At 57.6% G+C, this 19,505-nt stretch overlaps 1 protein-coding gene across 1 annotated transcript in view; it reads right to left on the reverse strand.

Annotated features, from left to right (window-relative positions):
- Nucleotides 1–4,905: 4,905 nt before the first annotated feature.
- CELSR3 (cadherin EGF LAG seven-pass G-type receptor 3) overlaps nt 4,906–19,505 on the reverse strand; it is a 29,202-nt gene continuing 14,602 nt past the window's right edge. Inside the window, exons 12-36 of the mRNA XM_059479968.1 lie at nt 19,223–19,391; nt 18,828–18,969; nt 18,532–18,652; nt 18,046–18,229; nt 17,864–17,965; nt 15,597–15,691; nt 14,645–14,854; nt 14,020–14,203; nt 13,413–13,562; nt 12,900–13,068; nt 12,457–12,624; nt 11,925–12,051; nt 11,530–11,736; nt 11,262–11,436; nt 10,625–10,737; nt 10,248–10,327; nt 9,475–9,601; nt 8,731–8,844; nt 8,457–8,593; nt 8,265–8,371; nt 7,465–7,638; nt 7,118–7,318; nt 6,658–6,946; nt 5,869–6,540; nt 4,906–5,180 (exon numbers count right to left, since the gene is read on the reverse strand). Coding sequence (XP_059335951.1) covers nt 5,153–5,180; nt 5,869–6,540; nt 6,658–6,946; nt 7,118–7,318; nt 7,465–7,638; nt 8,265–8,371; nt 8,457–8,593; nt 8,731–8,844; nt 9,475–9,601; nt 10,248–10,327; nt 10,625–10,737; nt 11,262–11,436; nt 11,530–11,736; nt 11,925–12,051; nt 12,457–12,624; nt 12,900–13,068; nt 13,413–13,562; nt 14,020–14,203; nt 14,645–14,854; nt 15,597–15,691; nt 17,864–17,965; nt 18,046–18,229; nt 18,532–18,652; nt 18,828–18,969; nt 19,223–19,391 — 4,245 coding nt within the window. The 3' untranslated portion in view covers nt 4,906–5,152. The remainder of the gene's footprint in view (nt 5,181–5,868; nt 6,541–6,657; nt 6,947–7,117; nt 7,319–7,464; nt 7,639–8,264; nt 8,372–8,456; nt 8,594–8,730; nt 8,845–9,474; nt 9,602–10,247; nt 10,328–10,624; nt 10,738–11,261; nt 11,437–11,529; nt 11,737–11,924; nt 12,052–12,456; nt 12,625–12,899; nt 13,069–13,412; nt 13,563–14,019; nt 14,204–14,644; nt 14,855–15,596; nt 15,692–17,863; nt 17,966–18,045; nt 18,230–18,531; nt 18,653–18,827; nt 18,970–19,222; nt 19,392–19,505) is intronic.

Raw genomic sequence — 19,505 nt, forward strand, 5'->3', positions numbered from 1 at the left:
GCCCACCTGGCTCTCCGGAATGCCAGTCCACTGCAAGGACACAAGGGACAGCTCAACCGCATTCCCACTCTCAGGGGCATCCCACCCACCCTGAGGCCCCTCCTCAGCTCCCCTCGCCCATGGAACCATCCCACCTGCACACCAGGGGGGCAGGAATGGCCCTGAGGATAGGCACCAGCTGAGTTTTGGGAGTCCTGAAGCAGCAGCACTGCCTCACAATGGAGAGCAGTAGGCAGTCAGCAGGTGGGCAGGGAAGGCTTTGGCAATCAGTGCTGCCCACTCCTGCCCCAGAGCAGCCCCATCCACCCCACTGAAATGCACGGGGGGGGGGGTCTGCCAGCAGAGCTGCCTCGGGGGGCTCCCTCTCCACCTGCCCACGCAGGACCCACCTCGGTGCCAACACCTTCCCCTCCGTGAACTGCAGCAAGGCAGGGCAGTGGGCCAGCACAGCTGCTGGGCAGAGCCCCATCCATCCCACAGCCCCATCTGCAGACTTTGTCCCTTTACACATGAGGGAAGCAGGAATGTGGAACCCGGCAAATGTCACGGCTCACCATCCCTCCAAGAGTGCCCTCCCTTGACCCCTGCAGTGCAGAGCAGGATGAGCCTGTGAGCAGAGGGGCCAGGCTGGGCTGAGGTCTCACCCTTCCCAGGGCTGGGATGGTGGGTCTGAGGAACCCTGTACAAATCTGCAGCTTGTTCTCGCTCAGGGCTCACTCTGAGGGCTGCACCATCATTCCAGGCCCACCCAGCTGGTGGCCTGATCAGTCTTAAGGTGCTCATCCACTTGCAGCTGGACCCACAATCCCCTCCCTGAGTACTGGGGCTGTGCCAGCCTGAGCCCCTGTGTTACCCCCAGCCCTCCTACCTGCTGTGCTCAGCTTGGTCAGGAGCCACCAGGTGTGTACTCAGCTTCCTCCTATTTATTAAAACCAGCCAGTGATCTTTGAGACGTTGTTCCTTGCCTCCTGCCCTTCCTCCTGCCCTGCCAGGAAGCCACCCTGCTTCCCAGCCCCATGGATGCACAGCACCCACTATGCTCCCCTTGGTGCCCTGGTGCGCTGGGTTCCCCAGCTGTGCCAGACCCAGCACTGGTACCACTGTGCCCAGAGCCATCCCATTCTGGGGACTGTCCACCACAGCCCCAGCTCCTGGTCTCCAGCTACATCCAGGATGCTGCCATGCCTGACCACCCATGTCACGAGTAAGGCAGGGGGCTTCTTGCCCCTGGGCACGACCTGGTGCCAACCTCCTGCCAAGAGCTGCCTCCCCAGAGCACTGCTGTGCCCCCATGGCTCCCATGGATGTCTGCTCCCCAGCCCATGCCCTGGAGCAGGAGCTGTGACCAGGACAAGAAGGGTTACCCAGAGCCTCTGGCCATGGCATCCAGGGTACTTTCCCCAGACCCTTGCTTACCTGCTGGAACAAGGTGTGCTGTGCTCTGTGGACTACCCTGGTCTCACACAATTTGCACAGACCCAGCTGTTATCTTGTTCCAAAGGTCCCCCGCGGGCGCTATAGTCCCACTGAACCCATCACACCTCCCTGGGCTCTATCACAATGTAGAATTGGCTGCAGGGAATTTCTGAGTCACATTTGGCCCAGGCCCATGGGGACACAGCTGCGGAAATCCAGGCTCAGATTTCTGACTGGTAGCAAGGTGTGATGTGAAGGCAGTGGGCAGGGCCAGGCATTAGAGAATCCTGGGTCCCCTGCATGGTGGGAGGGGATGAGAAGCAGCAGGAGCGGTGACATCCAGGACCACAATCTCTGGAGTTGGAGCAACTTGTCTCCATCCCTGGTGCCTTGTGGGGGCAGCCTGTGGCCACCTTGGCTCTCTCTCAACCCAAGTCCCACAGCTTTCAGTGAGGCTGAGCCTCTTCCCTAAAGCCATCCCTGGCCCTCCCTGTCCACCCTCCTGCCCATCAGTGGTCAGGTAAAGGCATGTCCAGCACAGGCACCCACACATGACTGCTGCCTCCTCATTTATCTACTCCCCATCATTTATTCACTCCCCCAGCACATGAGAGGCTATCACAGGGCTCCTGCTCCCAAGCAGATAACACCCCGTCCCATTTATTGCCTCTTTATCAGTGCTCCCTGTCCCCTTCCATGCCATTCCTTCCCTCACTCCAGCCTCCAGTGCCCCACGTGCACCTCAGGCTGGTCACTCTGCCTGTGTCCCCCTCTCCATTCCAGCCCCCCAATGGCTCTCCCTGGCCCTCACCCCCCAGCCAGCCTCTGGCAGGGCTGCAGGGCAGGACGACAGCTCCTGGCACTGCCAGCACAGCTCCTGAAGGCTGCCCTCCACTCCCTCCCAGCGGCTCAGGTGACAGCCCCTAGGGGACAAAGGGATGACAATTGATGGTGACCCTTGCTCAGGGCGCTGTGGATAAATGCTGCCCTTTGCTCACCTGTTATTTCCTCTTCAGCAGGAGGGGAGGACACAGGGCACCAGGATCACGTTCAGCCTTCTCTCCCCACACTTCCTTGTCCTTGCTTGACCCTGCTGAGGTCACGCAGCCTTTGGAAAATGGATCTTCTTCCCTTAGCCTGGTCAGGCTGGGGGTGCTGGCAGCTGCCAGGCACGAGCCCCACAGCTCACCACAGCCACTGTGGCACTGCAGCCCTGCCAGCCAGGCCTGGAGCCACTGCACAGCACCACAGCCAATCCCCCCTCTGGGTGAACAGCCTGTACACAGCCCAGTCCAACCACCTCACCTCGAGTCCCCATCCCAGTGTCACCTTGCCTCGGGGCACAGTGACTCCCAGGCAGCTCAGGAACTGTCTGTGAGCTCCTGCCCAAGCCCCCTGCCAACAGCAGCTCGAGCCCAGGTGCTGCATCCACAGCCCCAGCCATGAATCCCCAGCAGAGGGAGAGACAGCACAGAGGCCAGCACCATTTTATAGACTTTTATTTCCAAATCTGGCGCTTCCATGATACACTTTTACACAGCCAAAAGGGGGTGTGGGCATCTCCCCCCTCCCTGCCCAGAGTCAGGAGACAGAGAGGAAACAAAACCCAACCAAATCCCCCAAAGGAAAAAATCCAAACTCAAGGAGGATGCTCCCCAGGTCACAGCACTACAATCAGGGACCAAGCTGCAGGCTGGTCTGCAAGAAGCAGATTTCTGCTTCTTGAGTGGCCCAGCTCCGCAGGGATGGCCACCAGCCCTGCAGGGATGGCCACCATCTCTGCTGCTCTCTTCTTTTTGGCACTTGACACTTGCTCTCCATTTGGCAGCAGCATAAAGAGCCCTGTGCCCAACTTGGCAGAAACATGGGCCCTACAGTGCAGCAGGGACAGGATCCCAGGACTCTGGAGAGAAACTTGTAAACGAGCTTGTTTCCAAAGGCAAAGATGGGCAGCGTGGAGGTGCCTGGCTGTCCCAGCAGGTGGGGCCAGCAGGCTTTCCCTCTGCACACTGGTCCCAAATGGCATGTAAACATGTCAGCAGGCCTTTCTCTCCTCATCCCTGGGAGAAGGATGACAGTGAGCCTGCCTCATCAGGGCTGTGCTGGGGACCCAGGGCACCCCCAGTCACCAGCCCTTCTGTTCCCTCCATACTCTCCCCACTGACTCGGGGAGGCAGCCCAGAGGACGTGGCCTCCCTAGAGGCATGAGGACAGCAGCATGGGTCCTCTCCTGTAAACATGGTGGGCTGGGCTACAGTAAGATGCCATGGCAGTGTGGTAGTAAGGCAGTAAAGAGCACATGGCCATGCAGCCCTGAGAGCACCTGGCAGGTGAAAAAGGGAACATGCTGGCCCTGCTGTGCCTTTTTCACCTGGGGGGTGAAAAAGGGAACATGCTGAGCCAAATGTCCCGGCCTGAGGCTGAGGTAGGCACAGAGTGCCATCTCACAGCACAGTCAGGGGTCAGGCCCCAGGCTGAGCAGAGAAACCATCTGGGTAGCCTGAATTTCCAGAGGGGACAAAGTGCTGCTTATCTCCATCTCCCAAAATTCAGGCCACTCTGAGCTGTGGTCCTTTGCAACTCAGGGGAGAGCAGGTGTACACAGAGCCCCCAGGGAACCAGCTAGATACAACTTCTGGGGGCAATGCTGGACCCTAACTGGAGCCACATCATGCTCCTGTGGATGTTAGTCCTCTGCAGAGTGAGGACTGGCTCTGGGAAAAGCCAAGCCTGCTCCTCAGCAGGGCAAGGGTCATCCAGCTCCTTTACCAGAGCCACAAACCAACAGAGGTTTGTTCTGTAACATGCAGGTTAAAGAGCACAACACCCAGTGGGTAAAAGCCCGGTGCTCACTTGCTGAGCTGAGGAAACCAGCAGTGATGAGGGTGGGACCACCCTGGGACAGGACAGGACTGCACAGCAGAGCTTGGCTCCTCCCCAGCAGGTTCCCAGTGCTGAATTTGCTGCCCCACTCACCCGTGCTCTCGCTGGCACATCCCCAGCTCACAGACAGCCCCAAGGGTGGTGCCATGGCAGGGCAGAGGGAGGCCTGGCTGCAGGGGCTCAGGGACACCAGGCAGGCAGAGACAGAGTTTGGAGCTGCAGTGGGAGGGCAGGGGGGGCAGCAGGGCCCCTGCAGGGGGAATGGACAAAGCACTGCCAGCAAAGCCTTAAGGACTGCCTGGCACTGTCTCTCCAGTCCACTGGGATTCTCGTAGCCCCAGGGAAACTGGCAAGGGGCTGTTGGTGAAACAAATGCTCCAGGTCCTGGGAACAGACCATCCGTAAAAATAACCATAGAAATTTCTCTTCTCTCTGATTACAAAGATACAAAAGGATAGAAAACCCTCCCTGCCCCCACATCCTAGGCTCCATTTCTGTCCCCCTGCCACTGCCCACCCTTCACACACACACAGGCACACCCCACACACAAACAGCTCGCAGAGAAAGACCTTGGCCCCAGGGGGTTGGAGATGCCACCCTCGCCCAGTACTACCTGTCACACCAGGCAGGTGATGGAGAGCATGGTGGCAGTGAGAGCCTGGAGGCTCCTGGCAGTGGGTGGTGTGGGCTGCTGGCCCCTGAGCCCACAGGGCAGGGGAAAGCAGGGTTGGTTTTGGGCCTCTGACAACCATCAGTTCTGGCCCCTGCTCCATGGGGATACCAAACCTCAGCTGGCAGTGCCTGGTGAAGAGCCCTGCTTCTTCCATCTCTGTTGTGATCCATCTCCGGCCCCTCAGGAATGGCCATCGTTTCTCATTATTCTACTCAGAGGAAAGAAAAACAGTGTTAAGCTATGGCATCTCTCCTGGGCTCCAGCACCCTTTCCCCACGATGCCAGATGGGGACAGGGCAGAAAACCTCTCCTGTGTCAGGGCAGGAAGAACTGTCTCTGAGTCCCTGAGATAAAGGAAGAGGGAAAGAGGGAAGGGCTGGGGTGGGAGCAGTACCAGCAGGAAGCACAGCTAGAGGGAAAAAGTGACATGCTAAAACAGAGTGCCTGGAGAGAAATGTGGCTGGGGAAGGCAGGGCTTCCCTAGGACTTGGGCTCCCTCCTCTCCAGCCAGCCTGGCCCTTGCATATATCTATGGGACTTAGAGCCAGCACTGACCAAGGGATCAGCCAGGAGGCCAGTCTAGCTGCACAGAGCATCCTCCCTGATTACCCTCAGGCCACAAGCAAGGGCCATCATCTCTTGGGCAGAGAGGACACTCACATACAGAGAGGCTTCTGCTTGTGCTGCTCAACAAGCATCTGGAGCTGTCTCACCTGAGGCTTCTCCCTGCCCAGTCACTATTCAGTCCAGGAGACACCTGCCACTCACCCAGGGAGCTCCCCCTTCCACAGCCCTCTCCCTCCAAACTAAACACCTCTGGGAAGAAGCCAAGCAGGTGGACAATGCACAAGATCAGCTGAACAAGACCTGGCTGAGGAAGGAAGGAAACCACTTACTCTGAGTCTGGTGACAGCTCTGAGATGCTGTGGGAGGTGGCAGAATGAGGTGTAGAGGGACACACTGCAGAGGGCGTCGAGGTCTGCATGGCAGAGGGGGTGGCGGTGGTCTGGGGGCCTGAAGGTGTGCTGGAAGATTGCACTGAGGACAGCACGGAGGAGTTAAAAGAAGCAAGGATGGAAGAAAGGATATCTAACTGTTCAGTGGAAGGATGTCTGCTGGGAATGGCCTCCAGGTTCTCCCTAGAATGCTGTCTCCTTGACAGCGGTTCCAGGCTCTCCCTGGACAGCTGCCTCCGAGACAGACTGCCCAGGTTGTCCTGCGAGGGCTGCCTGCTAGGCACTGTGTCCAGAGGCTCTCTGGAATTGGATCTTCTGGACAAAAAGTCCAGCTGCTCCCTTGAAGCTTGTCTAGCTGATGCTAGCAGATCCCTTGAAGGCTGTTTTCTAGAAAGCAAATCCAATTGCTCTCGAGAAGTATCCCGACTTGGCAACATGTCTATTTGGTCTCTGGACACTTGCCTACTTGGCAATGTGTTTAGCCACTCTCTAGAGACTTCTCTTACTGGCCCACAGTCTAGCTGCTCTCTTGACCCAAATCTGCAGGGTAAAGTGTCAAGGCAGTCTCTGGAGCCCTGCCTCCGGGGCAGTGTGTTCCCATGATCTCTCTGACTGGGCCTAGCAGCAAGTAGATCCAAGTTCTCCCTGGATGCATGTCTGCTTGGGATACTTTCCAGGTGTTCAGTAGATCCATGCCTGCTGGGGATAGTGTCCAGCTCCTCTCTGGACCCATGCCGACTGGGCATGGCTTCCAGGCACTCTCCTGAGTTGTGCCTGCTGAGCTGCTCCCGGGACATCTGTCTCCTCATCAGCATGTCAAGCTGCTCCCGGGACGAGTATCGGCTGGCTGGCTGGGACAGACTGCCAGCCCCAGAGTAGATCCTGCCATAGGAGGCAGCGGGGACAGCCCTGTGACCCAGCGTGGACGTCTTGTACCACGTCAGCTCGTTGGTCATCCTGCCAACGGATGGCAAGCCCTGGAGAGTTGGGGGGTACTGGAGGCGGTTCTTCAAAATCCCTGCACCAGACAAAAGAGAAGTCAAATATTTGCACAACAGCAAGAAGAGCAGGAAAACCAGGGAGACACCTCCCCAAGGGCAAGGCCACACAGATCTGATTCTGAGCTTTCAGTGTCATGTCAGCCTGAGACAGGCAAGGCCACCCTTGCCCACTTGCTCCAGATTTTTACCTTTTCTCTGCCGCTGGGTCTGGGTGAGGGAGTTCTCATCCCCACTGGTCAAAGCCAGGTCTGGCTGATTATTGTTGGCTGCATCCTTATTGATGTCAAATCCCAGCTTGCGCTCGGAGCCCCACTTCTGCAGGGAGCAGGGGTGAACCTCACACTCGCCCAGCGCTGGCCAATACAACATGAGGTCATTGCCATCCACATCTGATGAAGGACACAGCAAATCAGGCCCCAGAGAAGAGGGAGGGAATATTTCCATGAGCAGCAATTGAGCCATCACAAGACATGCATGGCCTGACCCCCCTAGGGAGCTGAGCTCATTCTTTTCCCTGCCAGAGCCCCAGGCTTGCCTTTGGGAGTGTTGTTGGCAGGGTTGGTGAGGAGGCGCTCGCTGTGCGCCGCCCGCTTGAGCTGGCGCTGGAAGCGGCCCCGCAGGCGAACGTTCTCCTCGCTCTCCGAGGATGGGATGGAGAGGCTGCGCTCCTCATCCAGAGACAGGTCACTGTCTGAGTCTGAGTCCTGGTCTGGAGGAACATGGTGTGTGGGGGAGACATTTGGAATGAAGGTGGGAGAGGTTCCTGCTGAGAGCACCAGGAAGGCAGAACCACCCCAAGCTGACTACATTCATGAGTTGCCCCTGCCCTTTGCTGCCCCTCCCTCAGCAGCAGCCTGTGCCAGCTCCCTCACCCCTATCACCAGGTAACCTGTGAGAAGAGCCCAGGTCCATCTCACTGCACCTTCCTGTAAGGCAGCTGCAAACAGCACTAAGATCCTCTCTGCCTCCTCTTCCAGGCTGAGTAAACCCACATTCCTTACCCTTGGCTTCCCTATCCCACACCCCAGCCCCAGCTGGTCTAGCTCCAGTGAGTCAAATGCCTGTGCTGTACTGCAGAGCCCAGTGTCCCCAGAGATCCCACAGTAGCCCATGTCCCCTCTGTTGCCTCCCTCATTTCTACTCCCTTGGGGACTGGCTATGCCCTTTGCCATCTGTCCAGGAGGAGGCTGTGCTAAATGACACAATGGCTGCCTTTCCCGCCATCTCCCACGTATTTGGAAGTTGCAGCTGAACATGGGGTACAAGATGTAACCACACATCCAGAGCCTGCACCAGGAAGAACTCCCCCAGCTCAGGAACAGGGCAGAGCCTTACCTCCCCCAGCATCACGGTGGAACATTGCCATGTCGATGTCCGTGGGGCCGGCGTGAGCCAACAGGCTGTGATCCAGGGCTGAGCCCTGACGTGCTGCCACGTTGTCTCTGAAAGAGAGGAGGCTCAAACTGTCACAGTGGCAGGAGCCTGTGGCTCTGCCCAGGCACTGCTGGCCCCCTGGCTGCTCCCTACCTGAGGTAAGCTCTCTGGCTGGAGTGGGTGCGGGCAGAGCGCACGCTGCTCACCGAGGACACTGTGGAGGCCCCCAGGGTGATGCGGATGAGCCCACTCTCCTCAAACAGTGCTGTGTTGTTGTAGGCATTGGGGCCCTGGGAGGAGGGAGAGGGCACATGCCCTGTTAAGGAGCTGCCATGGCAACCCAGGGAAAGTGGGGATATCCCTGTCAGCTCCTGTCCCAGATGTGCAGCCTGAGCCCAGCCCCCTGGGCTGCTCTGCTCTCACCCACCTGGGTGCTCCTCGTGGCCTCCTCGCTCTGCCCCTTCTTGCTGAGGCAGGCTAGCTGCCATGCCTCCCTCACCTCCTCGTTCAGGACACAGAACAGGACCAGCACTGCCAGGCCCTGTGGAGAGAGATGCCATGAGAGACAGCCCCTCACTGCCAGCTGACCTGCTTGCCCACAGTGCCAGCAGCATGCTCCTCCCCTGGCTCCTCCCAGGCCACCAGACTGGGACGCACCAAAAACCCCAAATACCAATGAGAGCTAACACCCAGAGTGGCCATGGATGAGGGAGGAACAGGTGGGGTGTCCACCTGTCTGGCAGTGGCCAAGAAGCAAATGGCAGGGTCCCCTGCAGCAACATCAGCTCCAGTGGTGGGAGAAGGTTGGCAGGGTGCTGCCATGGATCATATTTTGAGTGTCCAACACCTCCATCACATTCTCTTACTCTGCCCTCTCAGGACCTGGAGGCACCTTCCCTCCAGATGGCACTTGCCATCCCTTGGATGTTACCTCTGAACCAAATGCCTTGCAGCCACCTCCTGCTCCGTGTGGCTGCTCACCACAGGCACAGCAGCAAGGAGTGGCAGGAGTCCCTCAGTGCCACAAAGGTGGCAGCAGAAGGGACAAGGAGCTTAGTGAGATGTTGGGAGCTCAGCACAGGGCATCCATTCTCCACAGATAGCTGTGGGGACCACAGGGATGCTCCACTGGGCTGACCCTTGCCCTCCCCAGCAGAGGCTGGGCAGTTACCTGGAGGCTGCAGAGGACAGTGTAGAAGTAGTGGAAAGCCAGGACACTGTTGTTGACAGCCAAGAGGCCAAAGAGCCAGGTAGTGCTAATAACTAGAAGCAGAACAAAGGAGCTCCGTAACGTCATGCTGGAGAGAGAGAGACAGACAGACAGACAGGGACATAGACACACACCGAGAGGTTAGTGCGAACTGTTAACCTACAGGCTAGTGCTCCCTGAGATCCAGAGGGGAAAGCTCCTGCAGAGACCTCCCTGCTGTGCCCAGCACTGCAGGCACATCCCTGCACAGTGGCCCAGCTTCCCCTGACTGCCAGGCCTTCCCTTCTGGATCACACATGGCAAACACAGGGGCCAAAATGACACAGGTCATTTTGAGCCACAGAGAGCTCAGCCATGCTCCAGGGCTGGCTCAGAGGGAGTGGGGAAAGTTCTCAGGAGCATGTAGGAGAGGTAGAAACAGGTGCTCATAGCTGACAAGGGCTGAGTGCTGAACCCAAGCAGACACAAGAGGTGGCTGTGAGGGCAGGTGGTGAAAGGGGACCAGCTGGGACGCGAGTGTGAACATAGTAGGGACATAGGAACTAGAAAGGATAAAGTTTAGGAAGGGTTAATGTGGCTGGCAGGTGTGGGAGAGGAGAGAGGAGAGTGGCTGCAAGGCTGACACTGATGCACAGAAGGGCCCTTTGATGGTAGAAGGAGGAGGATGGTCACTGAAAATGCTAAAATCCACTAGCTGCCAGAGCTCTGCTGGGAGTTTGGCCACTAATACTCACAGAACCGATTTCTTCTTGGTCTCCTTTTGGCCTGGGGAACAGGACATCTTGGCCACAAGCAGGAACATGACCCCATTCATCTGAAAGTGTTGGCACTGATTAGAAGCTGTGCCAAGGGCTGGCTCTGACCTGACCTCCCCACTGCAGACTCCAGGCTTGCCAGGCCCTGCAAACATCCCCTCCTTTCCCTTCATGCCCGAGCTGTGGCCTCCCCCAGGTTTGGCTAGAGTTGAGAAGGGACAAAAAGAGGGCCTCTGACTGAGGGAGAGGGACACAGAGAATGGGACAGGCAGTGGGCAGCCAAGGAGGGGTGAGTGCCCATGGTGCAGAGAAGGGAGGCAGGAGAGGGTTGTGGGTGAAACAGGACAGGGTTTTACCACAATGACGACAGTAATGGGGCCTGCAAAGCTCCAGACCAGCTTATCATGAATGGAAATCCAGCAGAAATCGGGGTTCCCGTAGCCCTCAGGATCCAGGCCAACGGCCAGCCCTGCAGGAGGAAGGGAGAGGTCAGGTCCACACCCAGCAGCCTTGGACTTGTCCAAACCATATCAATCCCATGCCAGGACTGTCAGAAGTGAAGGAGCTTTCTCCCTGCTCCTTGCCATGTGCATAGGCTTCCCCACCACAGGGGGAGGGAGTCAGGACTGTGAGACTCAACAACGGGGACTTTATTTCCTTTTCCTCAGATGTCCCTGACACAGCCCAGTGCAGGAGGCATTCACTGCCAGCGACAGGTCACCCAAGTATGCAGGCTTGGGAAACCAAGAGACTTTAACTAGAAGACCTGAGAAGAGGTGCTTCTCAGGAGTATTTATCCTCAGGACGCAAGATGACGGTCCTTGATACATGGTCCCTGACTACCACAGCACTGCTTGCTGCCAGCACTGCTGACCATGGCAAGCCCACCCTCAGCTCTCCACCCTAGATGAGCTGGGCAGCACCAGGTGGTCAGGGACTGCTGAGAAGCAGCAGGGCTGGTTTGGGCATGGCTCCAGCACCAGCAGCTCCTACCAGTGATGATGGCAGGCACGCCCCAGCCGATGGCGTAGTAGAAGCGCATGGCCCCAAAGTTGACGTTGCGCGCTTCTGTCTGCATGCGGTAGATGTGGAGGCCCTGGACGAAGAGCCAGGCGAAGGTGGAGAGGAAGAAGCAGTGGAGGAGGATGGCAATCACAGTGCAGAGAAACTGGGGAGAGAAGAGTGACTTAGAGATGGTCCCACTGTGCCAAGGCTAATGGCATCGTCCACACCTCACCCCCAGTGTGTTCAGCCCACAGACCTGGTTCTCAGTGCGGTTGATACCCAGGAGAAAGAGCAGCTCAGAGAAGAAGAGAGTGACAGATATGTTGGAGTGGATGCCACGTGTGTTGGACTTGAGGCCTTTGAGGCAGGTCAGAAAGGAGAAGGTCAGCAGCAGAGACACCAAGGAGAGAGACACCAAGGAATAGGTGACAATTGCCAATGTCTCCAGATCACCTTCCAGTTGCTGCAGCAACAGAGAACCAAAGGCAAAGAGCAGGGTTAGGGGCAAACACAGGAAGCTTGCAGAACTCTCAAACTGGGTTTGTGTCCCACACGGAATTTTTTGCCTGTGCCCAGGACATTTTCTGCCTGTTCTGGGACCCAGCTGCTAGCAGTCCCCACCATCACCACAGTCCCACAGGCTGAGGTTACCTCTCGGTGCGAGCTGTCCATCAAAACCCCAAAGGTGCCAAACTGGGAGCACTGGCAGTGGACGTGGGTGCTGTTTCGGTACACGAGCTCGCAGTCCCTGGCTGTCCAGAAGCCAGAGGGGTTGGTCCTGCAGCCACCAAAAAGCAGAGTGCACTTAGGAGAGAAGACACACAAATGTGTGTGGGGGCAGGAACCACAGAGAAGAAGGGTGACTGACAAGGCTCTTCTGCCAGCAGATACAACTGCTCTGCTAAAGTGGAAAAATGGGAGCCAGAGCGTGGACTTGACACTGAGGGAAATGGGTCAGTGGTTGACTTGGCAGTGCTGGGTTAATGGTTGGACTCAATGATCTTAAAGGTCTTTTCCAAACTAAATGATTTTGACCCTGCTGTGCCCTCCCAAAAGAAACAAATCCTATGGGAGAGGATGGAACCCTCCCCCCCATCCCAGTGCTGCTCAGGGAAACTTGGGGAACGAGGAGGTATGTGGGGAAAGCAGCTCAGAGAGAGCAGCCCAGTCATGCTCAACTCACAGGTTGGAGTGGTTCCACTGGACACAGAGAGGTTTGCTCCTGTTTGCTGTCTCCAGCAGGTAAAATTCCAGCACAAGAGGGGTGTCCAGGGGTCCTTGCAGGAAGGTGTGATTGCTGAACACAGACACACTCACAATGGGGGAATTCATCACAGGATTCTTGGGGAGCCTGCAAGGAACAACAGAGCTCTACCATCACTATCACTGTGTGGCAGCTACAGACCCCCAGAGACTTCTCAGGTGTCCAGCTCTGACATCTCAGAAGGAATTGCTCAGAATACAACATGGGGCTGAGAAACGTGGCACAGAGCAGCACCACGGCTGGGAATCAAACCCTCGCCATTGCAGACAGACTTGGCAAGTGCCAGAGGGAACAAACAGAGTCCAGCCAGCCCCTGTGCCCTGGTGCTTGTGGGGCACGGGAGGAAGGGGAGGAGGATGTACCTGACACTGCGGCGATCCACCTGGTAGCGTGCAGGCAGCAGCCCCCCGAGGGTGCGGTACATGATGAGGATCACCACGGTGAGGGTGGGCTCGGGCTCTGGCAGCGCCTGCCTCGGCGAGGAGTTCTCCACAGAGTAGTTCCCTTCGGCCCCAGCCAGCGTGGGCACTGCTGTGGGCACAGCTGGGGCACACAGAGGGGTGGTGAGAACACACACACACACACACACACACACACACACACACACACAAAAGCACACACACATATAACCAGCACATGCTGCTCTGAAGACAATCTGCAAGGCCATCAGGAGCCTTTGGGATGTGGTGAACACGTGTAAAGCTCAGGATCTCAAGGCTGGCTCTCAGACCTCTGACAGAGACATGTCTCAGTAGGGTACATGCAAACTAAATGGCTTTTAAAGGTCATTTCAACCCAAATCTTCTTATGATTCTACATCTTTCTTGCCAGCTGTACCCATCCATGCTGTTCCTGAGTGATGCTCTTGTGCTCACCTTCAGCTTTTGGAGGGCTCAGCACGGAGAGTGGCAGCACCACGTGTGTGTGGGGGTCCCAGGCGGGCTGGCCCCTGAAGAGGCTGCTGTGGTAGCGGGGATAGCGCCGGCGGATGTGGGAGTGGTTCTCCATGCGGTCGATGCTCAGCACTGCGGAGGAGCAAGGCAGTGAAAGTCAGCTCAAGGATGGACACCTGGATACCAACTGTGCTCCAGAGCACCCCAGGATTCAAGTCCATGGCCAAGGGAGTTGAGGCTATGACCTCTGTTTGGGCATGACATTAAATCTCACTACCCACAGTGCTCCTTCCCAGCCCAGGTCCTTGCTCTGCCATAGGGCATGCTACTCCTGCCACCAAGGCCAGTTGCTTTTTCACTAGACACTGGAAAGTAACTGTGAGCAGGCAGCACACTCTGAGCTCTGCTAGCTCTTGGAGGTCAGCTAGTCCAGGCAGGGATGGGACCAGGACATCTCTCACAAATGCCTCCCCATGCTAGAGAGAGCCATCAAGAACATTACCAGCACACTCCCTGGGGTGCAGTGAGATGAGAAGGGAACAAGCTGTGATGGAGGAGTGTCCCTGCACCCCAGGCAGCTCCTACTCACTGATGTTGGGGGTGACGACACCGACGGGGTTGAGGTAGGTGAGTTTCATGTTGCTGGCCAGCGTGCCCGAGTAGTCGTGCAGCTGCTCCATGAGGCTGGCGCTGCCATGCTCCCCGTGGGGCAGCATGGCCCAGTGCTCCCGGTTCTCGGGGGCCAGCACAGAGCTGCCTGCACGCAGCAGGTTCTGAATGGGAGAGACACGAGGACAGAGGGTGAGCGTGGCCTTTGGGCCTCTCCTGACCACCCCCAGACTGCAGCACTGTGCTCTCTGCACAAGGGCTCTGGGAAGAGAGGGACTTCATACTATAATGGGCTCCCCCTTCAATTCTCATCAACCAATGCCCTGCAGAGATACCTTTCCTGCACCCTTGCCATGAGGGACCTGCCAGCAGCAGTAAGACCTTCCCTTGCCTTCCCAGGCTGAGCAAACCCAGCTCTCTGCCTCTCCTCAACCAGTCTTTGCTCCAGCCCTGACCATGCAGACCTTGCTTCCCACACTGCTGGTGCGAACCGAGAGCCCAGAGCTCCTCACGGGGTCCCACCACACCCTCAATCCCCTTAGAATCACAGGGGGGGCTGCTCAGAGCAGCAGCAGAGAAGGCCCTGTGGCGTGGGCAGCACTGACCTCGTTGAAGTGTGCGTCCTGCGTGGCGGTGAGGCCGAAGCCGCGCTGGCGGCTCTCGAAGGCCATGAGGCGGGACAGCAGGCGGAAGGCGATGTGCACATCATTGCCAAAGTAGTGCTCCATGTGGTCTGTGACAGCCCGCAGGCGGTGCGCCAGCTTCTTGGCTTCAATCGTGTTGAGCTCGGTCTTGTTCCTCTCCAAGCCCTCCAGCTGTCAGTCGGGAGAAAAGAGAGGGTTTAACAATGCAGCAGGTTCCTCACCAGGGATGCTGCAGGCCCTGCTGGACACAGAGATTATTTCTGAAGCCACGGCAGAAGCCATGGACACTCACAGTGGTGGTCTCTAGCACAAGGAGAACATCTGGCAGAAAACCAGCCTCCAGCAACACACCAGGGTCTGCACTGGCCTGGCTAACCCAGTGCAGTTAGTGCAGTAACACAACAGAGGCCAAGCAGATGAAAGGGCAGAGCAAGGCCCTGGCAATACTCCCCTGGAAACTCTCCTGGCTTCAGTTTCAATTCAGCCTAGATGACATGATGACATTCAGCCTAGATGACATGTAAGTGCTAAATACACTTGCCTGGATATTTCAAAGGGATTTGTCCCTGACAAAATTGAGGGGCTACAGAGGTCTCATGGAGCAGACATCCCACCAGCTTCAAACCACTCAGCCCTGCTCAGGATTATTTATTTTCCCCTCAAATACTCTGGCAGGACAAAGTAATTTCTGAGGGGGACACAGATTAAATGAAGCCATATGAACTTAAGCTCAGACCACTGTCCCACAGGAGGGATTTGGGGGAAGGAGGTGAGAAAGAAAGGGACTGAGCACTGTGGCAAGGCCCTCTCATACCCCAGGCACCCCTGGAGAGCTGAGTGCTTTGAATTGTGGCTGTGAGCCCTTGTTCAGAGGGCTCCTGCTCTGTCAGGGCTGCAGAGCTGAGAGGATTACCAGCACGGACAGCTCCTTGAAGGCAGGTGAAGTGCAGTTGAAGAGATCTGGCTCCAGCCAGCCCTTCTCCTCATCACAGTGTCTGATGGCTGCACCTAAAACAAGGAGGAAGGGCTTGTTGGAAATTCAGCACAGGAGACATGGCTGATCCTCTGCACCAGCTAATCCCAAAGAGTGGCACTGACAAGCAACGGGAAGGGCCTGTAACACCCCAGGGCCATCATCCTGCTCTGCACCAGTGCAAACCATTCTGCTCTCGATTTGTGAAACCTCAGCAAGGTGCCATCACACAGGATTGCAAAAAGGACAGACTTGGCATGACCCAGGCTCGAAAAGCCCAAGGGGACATGACTGTGTCCCTAGGCACATCTGACCCCAAGTTATGAAAGCCCAAGCAGCTCTAGGCATCCCCCAGCTGACAGCCTGCAATGCCTGCTGAGGTCCTGCTTTCTCTACATGGCAAAGCCACTCCAGAGAACAACAGCCCTGCTGCTGGGTTGGAAAGCCAGCCCCTGAGAAGACCCCCCCCTTCAGCCAAGGGGGATGGAGGAGTGCGATGGTGCACCCCAGTGTGGAGGATCCAGCAGTGTGGGGCCAGTATCCAGTGACAGCCCCCCAGGCTGGAGCCCAAGCATTTGTGTACAGCAAGGGAGTTTCCAAAACTGAATGAGATGAGATGATAACCACCACCAAAAATGCTGCTAAAGCCAACACGGAGAAAAGTGTTCTCAGCTGGGTATGTCACCACAAACACTTTGAGCAAAAGAAACCAGGCAACCTCAGTGTACCCAGCAGGGCTGTGGAGCCTCCTGGGGACAGCATCAGGGCACAGGAGCTCACCAGGTGCTCATGGCTGGGAGAGGGTAGCAGGGGAGGGCAGGGAGAGGAAGCTTAGAGCAGACTCCAGCTGCTGTTCAGAAAAGCCCCAGGGACAAGTGTACCCCCTCCACCACCTCCAGCTCCTAGCAGTCCTCCCAGCCACCCTTCTCCCAGCTGCAGAAGCACAGGGACCAGTGCCATTGCAGCAGGAAGCAGTAAGAACAAGAAGTCTCCATACTGATGGCATTCCCCTTGCACAGAACAGAGATTGACTCAGATCTGGGCAGGATCAGACCCCCAGGTCCCTGTGCCTTCTCCTGCCAGCCAGCCAGAAGGAACAGGACCTTGTGCTGTGCCTGCCCATCAGCTCTGCTCCCATCCTACCACTCCCCACTCAGGTAGTTTCTCCTTCTTCCACCCCACAGCCATTCCTCCCTGGCCTCAGCACCAGCTCCTTCCCCTCCCAGGCTAAGCAAGCGAGCGCCATCCAGGAGAGCCAGCATCCATCCATCCCAGCCAGGGAGGAGAGCACAGACCTGCCAGAGCCAACACTGCAGGCCAGGCACACAGGGTGGCAAGGGCTGCATGCAGCTGCAGCTGGGCTTGTGTGGTTAGTGAGCTGGGAGCAGGGAACACTGTGGAGGAGCAGTGAGACCAGGCAAAGCGTTGGGAGGACCCTGGGCAGCTCCAGAAGCAGCAGGGAAAGTGCAGGGGTGTGCAGGATGCCAGGCAGGGAGCAGGGAGGGAAAGCCATGTGGTGCAGCCCTTGGAGCACAGGGGGAAGGAGATGGGAACAACCTTACCTGCACCCCTCAAGCCTGTGCATGGAGGGCGAGAGAACCGGGGAGAGAAGCGACAACAGTTAGGAGCCAAACCTGCCTCCTCCAGGGGCGAAGGGCTGGGGAAGGACAGGGCTGGTATTGTCCCCTGGGGCTTGCACTGCCCTGCACTCCCAGACACCCTGCTGACACCTTTTCTGTCACTGAGGACAGCTTGGCCTCCTCCAGCTCAGGATGCTGACTCCTACCCAACATTCACCTGACACCACATTGTGCCCTGCTTCCCCTGCAGGGCACATGGAGATGGGGCTGGTGGAGCAACAGCAAGGCACTGAGGGTGCTGTGCCAGGCCTGACCTCAGCCTCGAGCCTGGTGAGCCCAAAGAGCAGCAGGAAGAAGATAGGCACCAAGACTGAGGGAACAGCACAGCTCCATGGCTGGGTGATGGATCTTACACCCCATAGCTTTTACCCCACCCCAGTGCTATCGCCAGCACCCTCTGCTCTCTGCTCTTCCTCAGGCTGTGACATTTTCTCTTCCAACTTCCTTCTCCCAAACTTCCAGCCCAGCTGAACGGGACTGGGGTAGTGCAAGAACAGAGTGATATTGCCAGGGCTGCTACAGGACAGCCAGGCTGTCCCCTCCCCTCTCTATCATATCCCCACTCACCCAAGGAGCCTTTGGGACACAGCACTGCAGCCGAGAAGCCAAACTTGGTCTGGGGCCACCACACACCTGCCTTGAGGCTTTTGGGGCAGCCATCGTAGAGCACTGTGGGGACACACAGGTCACAGGGCCAGCCCACTGACACCCAGCCCCTGGCAGCAGCTGCCCACAGTGCCCACACTCACCCTGGCAGCCGCTGGGTGTCACCTCGGCAAAGGGGCTGTCACAGCTGTTGCACTGGCGGCCGATGACACCGGGCCGGCAGTGGCAGCGGCCGCTCTCCCTGTCACAGGAGCGCGAGGTGGAGCCCACGGGGTAGCAGTCACAGGGCAGGCACGTGTCACTGCCCCTGGGCCGGTAGTGGAAGTCCTGCGAGGACATGGGGACAGTCATCAGAGTGCCCAATAGGACAGCAGGCTAGGGAACCCCTGGAGCCAGAGAAGGTCAAGGCATTCCTGATTTCCAAGCACCCCACTGCCCCCATCAGCACCATGCTGGTCTAGGAAGGCTGTACAGAGGAACTGAGCAGGGATCCAACCCAGATATGGGCACACAAAGTAGGACCTGGGCAACTGCCAGGCCTTTGTTGGGGGACAAGGAACAGCATCAAGAACAAGCAGGGTTTCAGAGAAGCCATGGTCCATGTCCCCATTGGCACAGCTGCCCCTCACCTTGCAGTGGCACTGCCCGTTGGTTTTATTGCAGTCGGGGTCAAAGCCTTTGTTCACATCACAGTTACAGGGCCCACAGGTGGGGTTTCCCCACCAGCCCTTTGGACACTGCTGGTCTATCCTAGGGAGAGAAATATCTTTGATATTACAACCACCAAATTCCCCAGGCCTTGTTCTGCCACCAGTCAGCAGCTCCAAGGAGGAAAGTGGCACTGAGAAGCCCCTGGTTACACATCCAGGATGAGAGGCCCGCACGGAGCCAGGCCCAAAGGCCACGGTCCTGCCCTGTATCTCACCTGTGCTCGCAGTACTGCCCAAAGAAGTTCTCACTGCACTCGCAGACGTAGCCCAGGCGCGAGCCAGGCTTGCGGCGACACACCGACTTGTTCTTGCAGGGGTTCAGGTGACACACGTCCACACAGTCCCCTCCGTAGTACCCTGAGGTGGGGACAGACACCACCAGGTAAGCAAATACCTTCTGCCTGAGAGGTGCTGGAGTACCAAGGAGTGAATTCAGGGGGCTCAGGAGGGATTCTGCCCTCCAGAAAAACTGATGAGTGTCTGACAGGGGTGTGACTTGCCCAAGGCATGGACAGGAGAGCGGTCACAGGCCAGGAGGGAGTCACAGGGGCAGAGGAGAAGATAAATGGGCACAAAGAGCAGAGGAGTAGCAGGGTGCTGCAGGTCCTACCTGGCTGGCAGACACAGGAGTAGCTCTGCCACTCATCCTTGCAGACACTGTTGGCTGGGCAGGGGTTGGAGTCGCAGGGGCTCGGGACACTGCAGCCAGCCTCCACCCGCAGGGCATGGTTGGGCTTGGGCAGCACGATCCCAGTGACACTGTCACCCAGGCGCACACCCTGCAGTGCAGGTGACAAACTCACAGTGAGGCCAGGGCAGACACACCAGGCTCCAGCTCTCCTGCCTTCCACAAACCCCCAGCAGCAGCCACTCGCCATCCTCCCTACTTAACG

This window comes from Ammospiza nelsoni, chromosome 11, assembly GCF_027579445.1.
Source record: "Ammospiza nelsoni isolate bAmmNel1 chromosome 11, bAmmNel1.pri, whole genome shotgun sequence".
Classification (NCBI taxonomy): Eukaryota; Metazoa; Chordata; class Aves; order Passeriformes; family Passerellidae; genus Ammospiza; species Ammospiza nelsoni.